Raw genomic sequence first — 8,612 nt, 5'->3', positions numbered from 1 at the left:
CTCTCTCTCTCTCTCTCTCTCGTGAACGGCGGCGACGGCGTCTGGCAGCAGGGAGGAGGAATGGTAACAATGACGACTCCTCCTCACGCGGCTCTCTCTATCTCCCTCAGTCCTGTTTCTCCTCGTGACGGCGATGAGTGGTGCGGTGGCAGCGGCGGTCTACGATGGTGGCACGAGCTCCTCCCTCCACCGACACTCTCCTCTCGGACCTCCTCTCTCCTCTGCTAGCAGCGATGGCCACGGTGGCAGTGACGCCCACCACGCCACCTCCCTCTTCCCGCGCCCCACTTCTCTCCCCTCCCCTTTCTTTCTTTCTTTCTTTCTTTCTTTCTTTCTGTTAACCGTGGGTGATGGGGCTAGGGTTTGGTTGGGAAGTGTGTGTGAGAGTGTGTTGTGTTGAGGTAGAATTAGGGTTTTCTATTTGGGTATTTTGGGTTTAATTAGAGTAAGGTAATTTTAATAAAATTTGAACATAGAGTATTAATTTGAAAAACTAATTTAATCTCTAAAATTAATTTTAAATATTATTTGTAGTATAAAAATACTAATTGATTCTCAATCAATTTCTCTTATTGAAAATACATAGTAATATAATTAATTTTCTTTATCCTTAAAACTTAAAGTATTGAATGATATAAATATAATTGATCTAAAATCAAATCATATAAAATTCTTATTATTTCATAATTACCAACTTTATAACTTAATTATAGAAATTAATTCAATAATCATAAAATTAGATGAAATTCTGATTTAAATAGCCAAACCTCATTATTTTCGAATTTCTAAAACTTTAAATCATAAATAGAAAAATAATCCATAAGTATAGAGTTTGGATAAAAACTTTAATTTATTTCAAATCCAATTAATCAAAATTGCCTTAAATTATTTTCAATAAAAAGAATTTTTGAAATTAAAACTGTAAATAAATATATGATTTGAGATTAGTTCAAAATAGGGCTTTTCAAAAATCTTGGATCTTACATTAGCAGCCAGACTTGTCGGGTTGGCTTGATAACTGACAGATGAGTCTCATCAGCCATAGGACAGGCATGTATCATGTGCATATTGTTGAATTGTTTGATTGTGCATTTAATTGGGAATGCCGAACTGGTTATAACATGCTAGTTATTATACTTGCTATTTGTACTATTTGTATTCTACCTCTGTCTGCCTTTGTTTGCTTATTTGTCTTTGTAATTTCATCAGAGATGGAGGAACGGAGGAAAGGCGGAGAGATTTAGGATTCTAATTCAGTTTTAGTTAGAATTTAAGGAATTAGTTTAGTTTAGAAAGCCTTAGAGAACCACCATGATTCATAGATTCTGTTTTAGTTCTTTAAGGTTCATAATCTGAGTGTCGACGTTCTATGATTGCCTCTTGTATTACCATGACTTTATATCTTATGTGCGTGGCACCTTTACCATGCTGAAAACTCCCAGTTCTCATTTCATACAATGTGTTTTTTCAGATGTAGGTCGAGAGGCACCTCGCTAGGCGTTTGGAGTTCTCTGGAAGCGAAGTGGACTTTTTGGGATTATACTTTTGTTTTGTTTTGTTATATATATGTATAGATTTTCCCTATGTATATATGTTTTACTTTAGCTCCTCATAGAGGTTTATGGAGAACTAGGGTTGTTTTGATGTATTTTGGGTTATGGATTATATATATATGTATGTAACTATTCTCTTGCCAGCCTTAGCTTCGCAGGCTGAGTTCGGGGCTTGATATTTTGTATCTTGATCCTCTGCTCTTACTGTTCATATAAATATGTTTAAGAACCGTAGTTTCTTCTTATGCAAGTTACGTTATTTATCAGAGTTGCGCTTTTAAATTTTGCGATTTTGTTTAACCTGTTCTTCAAGCCTCTAGTATACTACATTCTTTCGACTATTATATATATTTATATATTATTTTAGAGGTTGTAGCGCCTCGCCACCTCTGTTTTACATCCTAGGTGTAAAACTCTGTGTGGTAGGGTGTTACAAATACTAACATTAAATTTGATTTAAAATAATTAAATATATTTATAATTTTTATTAGAAAAAATTAAATATAAAAATATATTTTTTTAAAAATTAAAAAAATTAAAAACCAAATATAAATATAAATATATTTATATTTAAAAAATTAAATATAAATATAAATATATTTTTATTTTTATTTTTATTGTGAATATGAAAACCAAATCAAAATTGAATATTTTATACAACTCAAAATTTTAGTAGCAAAATTATTAATAATTTAAAAAAATTAAAATAAATCAACTCACAAATAAAAATAATACAAAAATAAATACTGTAAAATCACAAATTATAACCTACTTTAATAATTATATATAATTTATAATAATATTTATAATTTAAATTAAATTTAATCTTTCCTGTAAGACGCGGAAAAATAAACTAGTTTGTGTAAAATAAAAAGGCCGTAACAAGTACCCGTTGCCTTCGGCGCGGGGGATTAAGGTACCTTCCCCGTGTCCGCGGTACTCATTAAGCACTTAACTACTTATATAGAATGAATTTACAAAATTATCCTCGCATAATCTGAAAATAGTCAAAAGACCCCAGACCTGACCTTTACAATCTCCTCCGCCCCAACCGCTGCATTCACTACTCTAAATCTCCGATTCTCTTCTTCTCATCCTCGCCACCGGCCCACCGCCTGCCGCCGTCACGCCGCACACTAACCCTTATCTCTGTCTCTGCTGTTCCACCCGTTTGCCGCTGTCCTCTGCTTTTCTTGTCGTCCGATCCGTGCTGCCATCTTCCACTTGTCCCGCCGTCCTGTTCCTCGCCTCCGTTCTCTCACCTGCTGTTTTCGCCGCTGGTATTGGTACTTGTATAAATGATCTGATTTAGTGTTAAGTTTTTCTGTTAATTGTTCATTGCTGAGGAAAGCATGTTGTAGCATTCTGGAGCAGAACATCCTTGAAAATTAGACCCTGTGATCGGGTATATCTATTTGGATCAATGATGTGAATGAATCAGGGATGGTGTATGAAAAGGCTCAATTAGAAGATCTGTTAATTTTGTTGTCCATGAATATGCTTGTTATTTAGGGTTAGTTTTGATTAGGAGTATAGGTTGTGTATTCTTTTTCGCTGATTTGGCTATTGGACATTAAGATTTTTAGAATCTTTTTACCCTCTTCCATGGGGCTCATTGCCGCTTCTCATATTACAAGTTTGATTCAAAAGTCTCTTTGAGATACTACAATTTCATTTTTTCTTGGAAGGGTCTCTTACGTCAATATGTTCTTCAGTATTATTATTTGAAAGCTTGACACAGTGTGATGGTTTATGGATGCATATGGATTTTTGGTCAAGAGTGGCTTTTCAGCCTCTTGGCTTTGGATTTGGATTTTGAATGGTTATTCTCAAAATATTAGACACCACTGATAGAAGGTTGGTGTATACTTTCGGCTGTAGCTCTTAGGAATAGTTTCCTTTATTATAGTTCTCTGAGTGAATGTGGAATAGATTACTCTCGTTGGACATGGAAAATAAATAAATAAAGAAAATTTTTTTTTCCTAGGATCTTTTTTTTGCTGGATTATCATTTTCCTAGATGGTGATGTTGCAATGTTATCTTAGAATTACATTTTCTGTAGATAAATGATCCACATGCTTATATTAACCTAGTTTGGTTACTTTATTATGTGTTTCAGATAACGCAAGGACATAAGAGTTGTTAGTAAAATGGTTTCCTTTGAGATGAACGATCGCAAAAGTAAGTGGAATGTGATACTTTTTGTTGTTGTAGCTGTACTAATGGTGTTATATTATGTGGTCTACTGCATCTAATGCTTATGTTTGAGACTTAAGAGTAGATTGTTGTAGATTAAGCTAGTAGTTCCTTAAGTTACTTAGATATTCAGTTATTTGGTCAATGGGCTTTGGTTTATTTTAAGGCTCTGCATTTTATTTCCTTTTCTGGTGTTTTCTTTTCTGCCTATACCTTGAATTTATCTTCAGTTCTTTTCATGGTCAAAAGAAATTGCACCCAAATATTTTCTCAAATTGATTACTCGAAATTAATTTCACTTCTTGGAACTAATTGGATTTGGCTAATATGATATAGTTTTCAAGATATCTATTAGTGCCTTTGTTTTGCTCTCACATTTTTCCATTATTCCTGGACAAGGATTAATTTGACAAAACTGTCTATTGGTCATATCTAAGTTACGTAGTCGGAATCTACTTGTGTCGTATTTTTTTACCTTATTTACAATTCCTCTATCTGAATATGTTTATGGGATGGGCATATGATACAGAGATCGGGTTAGGGTTAACTGGATTTGGTATATTTTTCTCATTCCTTGGGATTATCTTCTTCTTCGACAAGGGATTACTAGCTATGGGAAATGTAAGTTTCTAGCTATTTTGAGTCCCTTGCTTAAGTATAACTTCTTATTATGGTTTTTATAGTTAAGCTTGAAAGTGGTCATTGAATTTGAATTTTGACCCTAGCCTCAAATTGGTCTCCGGATTTTCAGTTGCTTTAATTTGGACCCCAAATTTTCACTTGGTAACTTACATTAGTTCCTCGAGAACTTTTTGTTAACGACGGGGTGGCATGACATACTAATGTTGAAAGTCAGTATCGAATGTCAGAACATGGTTAGGCTATGTGTAATGGAGTGATGACGTGTTGGTTAGTGACACAGCATTTTGACATGAATGGTAATGCCATCCATCATGACAGTTTGTCCACGTGTCACGTATAGCAATATGATTTGTTTACACGTCATCAAGTGACTCAAATAGGTTCCTAAATTTTCACTCATAACTCATTTTAGTTTCTAAAATTAAAGGACGTGAATCAAATAGAAAGCACCTTTTGACGACTAAGTTACAATGTATCTCTCTGGGGATGCTAAGAATATTTGAAACAATGAGATACTCTCTCTTATTTTGTTTCATAAATTCAAAATGCTTAATATTTTTTAAACCCTAACCCAATTTAAACCATTTGTAATGATAACATCCTAGTGATATATAGACAAATCATGTTACATCACATGTTACCAAAATGACACGTGGCATTACCGTCTGCGCCAATATGTCATGTGTCACTAATTGACATGTCATAATTCCATTAAGCACGACTAAATCATGTTTTGACATATGGCACTAACGTGAAAATGCTAGAGGGACTAACGTGATTCATGGCTCCAAATTAACGTAATTTTAAATTTGGGAAATTTCAAAGACCACTTTGAAGCTTAATTTGGGTTTTTGCTATCGTCATCTCTAATGCCTTGTTTCCTTGTCACTCAAATCAGATCCTGTTTATTTCTGGAGTGTCCTTAACCATTGGTGTGAAATCCACTATGCAATTCTTCACGAAACGAAGTAATTTCAAGGTATATTTGTTACATGTGTATCCCTCTCTCTCTGTATTGTAGTAAACTTTCAACAATAATTTTTATCTTTTCTCTTAAGGGATCAATCTCGTTTGGCATTGGATTCTTGATTCTCATCATGGGATGGCCTATTTTGGGCATGATCATTGAGGCTTATGGATTCATAGTACTATTCAGGTTTAATGGAATTGAGACTCGTGTGTTCTGTTGAAGTGTATATCTGTAATTGAAGCTAACCATGTATTCATGTGCAGTGGTTTCTGGCCCACACTGGCTGTTTTCTTACAGAAGATTCCAATTCTTGGTTGGTTGTTTCAACAGCCATATGTCCGATCGGTAGGTATTTGTAATGTAATGTAATTGAAATGCCTTACCACCTGCCATCCAACTAGACTTAAGTAGAAGCATCCGACACTTGTGTGATTTATCGTAGCTGCTATATTAAAAAATGCCTAAAACCCTAAATCAATCCCTAAGAAAAATTTTTATCAGACACTTTAGTTCTCAATAAATTTTAATCACCAAATCAGTCCCTAAATTTTTCGTTAGATAAATTAGTTCCCGTATCAAATTGTTCGTCTATATGGAAGAACCAGTTTGAGAACTTCAAAATTGTTTAGATATTGTTGTCTTTATAAAATATCGATAGGGATTAATATGCCAAACTTTTTACGAGAATTTTATATGATTGATTTGTTTAACAAAATAGAAGGTTAGAAATTGATTTGGTGATTAAAATTTGGATTAGAGTGTCCTACTAAAAGTTTATTGGAGAGTGGTTTGGACTATTACTCTAAAAAATTTATGTTCTTGGTCAATCAGCGAAAAATTTACAGTCTCTCTGATTGTTTGGAGCAATTTGATTTTAATTTCCATTGATAGATGTGAAAGATAATGTCAAAGGAGGGTGTAAAAGCAACACCTATACACAGTGCATCAAGCTAAAGTATTCTGAATTCTGATAATAAACATGGAAAAAAACTTGAATTTTGAGTACAAAAAACTTTCCCTTGTTCAATAAAGTTGTATTGAGCTACAAATTAGGCAATGCAGGGGAAGATTAATGGTTAATTTTATCTGTCTATCTATCTATGTAGACAATGTAGAATGATACAATGTGAGTTTTTCCAGGCTTTGCTTAGATATTGTGGAAAATGGTGAAATTTTCAACTTGAGTCTGCTAATTTTCTGGTATTCTCTGCAGTTGTTGGAACGTTATAGAGGCCGGCGAGTACCCGTGTAAGAGAGGAGGAATCGGCGGAAACATTTTGTAGCTGCTAGCAAGCAAGCACGTTTATCAGTGTATGTAAAGAAAATACCAGCTTATGGGAGATACCTGACTGTGAATTCAGAGTTGGCACTCTGATGCTAGCAAATGATTGTCACTTTTAACACGATAGTCATGTATGTAGTGACATGATAGTCATGTATGTAGTGCAAAGAGTTCATTGATTATGCGTCGAATTAATCAATTACGCAATCTTTGTTCAAAGGATAAGAATGATCATTTCTTATTTGGGTCAGTGTATGTCACAGTGCCTTCCAACAACACACTGCTATAAAATGAAAATTTGACGAGTTGCATGTGTTAATTTTCCTCGTTTCAAACTAAACATATCCGTAGCTTTATTTAGGTAAAGTTTTTATTTTTCACAAGTAGTTTATTAAAATTGGTCTTTGAAAAATAATTTCTTAAAAGTTGTATTATCTATGTAATACAAATCAAATTAAAAGTAATTTTTAATAAATATAAGTAATAATTATGCTTAGTAGAATAGATTTTAAAATTTAAAATAACCATAGATATAAGTAGAGAGAATTTAGATCATCAATAGAATTTGGTATCAATAATTTATTGAGAATAAATTTGAATATTTATTTATATATATAGTTAAATTGTTTTAAATTTGATAAATACAAATAAATTTTAAAAATTATTTGTTTAAATATTTTTAAAAATGTCTCTAACTTTTTTAAATGCTATAAAGACATAATTTTTTATTTACCAAACGACAAGTGAGATACTTATGGTTTTTGAGAACCACACCTATTTCTTTGAAAAAAATTTACCAAAGCAGGCATTAGCCTGCCAATGTCGAAAGCTCTTTGAATCCACACTGTTCTATTGAACGGCATCCATGTTCTCCAATTTTTAAATTGCTAGCAGCATATGAAAGTCTGTTTGTAAAAGAAAAAGAAAAGAATCTATCCATCCTTTTGAGCTGAGTCCCATTTTAATCTTTGAAAATAGTAAGTTACAATAATTTAGTTTTTGAGATTCCAATTACACTAAATTAGTTGTCCAAATTTAAAAAAGTGCATCACGTTAGTCCCAAGCACATTTTTCGTTATCAGATCGTTTTGAGTAACGTGACTTAGTTATTGCCATGCTAAAAAGAAAAACGAGTACATGACGTAGAAAAAAAATGAGATTGAACCAATTTGGTCCTTTTCCCTTTTATAACCTAAAGCAAATAATGTTCATCTCATTCTTCTTCTTCTCCATATTCTTCTTCTTCTCTGTGCATAGTCGCAGATCGTGAATCATGATTGATGTAAGACCTGCAAAATATTAACTAGTTAATTAATTAATTAAAAGTGAGTTAAGAGCGTTTAAACACTGCGTTTTGCGCTATAAATTTAAAATTCAAAATTAAAAAATTTACAGATAAAAATTTAACTCAAAAAGTTACTTAGAACACAAAAATATAATTAATTGTGAAAAAACGCATACTGGTGTTATAATTAACTGTACAGATTTAAATCTGTCCGGTACTACATATGAAAAAAATAAAAATGTAGAAATAACCAAAAAAAACAAATCTACCGACGTTTTCACTAAATACTTAAAACTTTTTCAACAAGAACAAACAACACATATTCATATACTTAATATTAATAATGCATTATAGCATTACTATAAGATCCAGGATTTTTGAAAATTAAATAATTAGCTATTTGTGAGTTAAAATATTATATTAAGATGTAATTTTTAAAAAAATTATTTTTAACAAAAATAATTAAAATTTTTTTTATGATTATTGAAGTTTAATTTAATTATTACTTATTCTATTAAATTTGAATTATTTATCAAAAAATAATAATTTAATAAGATAAAAATTAAATTTATTATTATTATTATTATTATTATTATTATTATTATTATTATTATTATTATTATTATTATTATTTTTGTTATTATTATTATTATATTATTATTTTATTATTTTATTATCATATA

General features: G+C 31.8%; 1 protein-coding gene across 3 annotated transcripts; it reads left to right on the top strand.

The window, feature by feature from the left end:
* The first annotated feature begins 2,399 nt into the window (after nt 1-2,399).
* LOC112765465 (vesicle transport protein GOT1) lies at nt 2,400-6,949 on the top strand. 3 transcript variants are annotated; one of them, XM_025811360.3, is made up of 7 exons: nt 2,400-2,839; nt 3,674-3,735; nt 4,280-4,371; nt 5,291-5,371; nt 5,451-5,548; nt 5,626-5,707; nt 6,576-6,949. In XM_025811360.3, the coding sequence occupies exons 2-7, from the start codon at nt 3,705-3,707 to the stop codon at nt 6,612-6,614; spliced, it is 423 nt and encodes a 140-aa protein (XP_025667145.1). In that variant the 5' UTR covers nt 2,400-2,839; nt 3,674-3,704; the 3' UTR covers nt 6,615-6,949. The 3 variants fall into 3 exon arrangements, with proteins under 3 accessions (XP_025667145.1, XP_025667144.1, XP_025667146.1); XM_025811359.3 differs by having other exon boundaries at nt 2,446-2,833; XM_025811361.3 differs by having other exon boundaries at nt 2,454-3,410.
* The last annotated feature ends 1,663 nt before the right edge of the window (nt 6,950-8,612 follow it).

Source organism: Arachis hypogaea, chromosome 17 (assembly GCF_003086295.3).
Source record: "Arachis hypogaea cultivar Tifrunner chromosome 17, arahy.Tifrunner.gnm2.J5K5, whole genome shotgun sequence".
Taxonomy (NCBI): domain Eukaryota; kingdom Viridiplantae; phylum Streptophyta; class Magnoliopsida; order Fabales; family Fabaceae; genus Arachis; species Arachis hypogaea.
Note: the sequence above shows the minus strand (reverse complement) of the source record. Positions and strands in the feature narration are given on the sequence as shown.

What these genes read in the sequence shown, in the direction of transcription:
- LOC112765465 (XM_025811360.3), top strand. Translation starts at nt 3,705, where the DNA reads ATGGTTTCCTTTGAGATGAACGATCGCAAAA. An exon ending in CGAAACGAAGTAATTTCAAG is followed by an intron (nt 5,372 to 5,450) that starts GTATATTTGTTA and finishes TTTTCTCTTAAG; the next exon opens with GGATCAATCTCGTTTGGCAT. An exon ending in GGATTCATAGTACTATTCAG is followed by an intron (nt 5,549 to 5,625) that starts GTTTAATGGAAT and finishes ATTCATGTGCAG; the next exon opens with TGGTTTCTGGCCCACACTGG.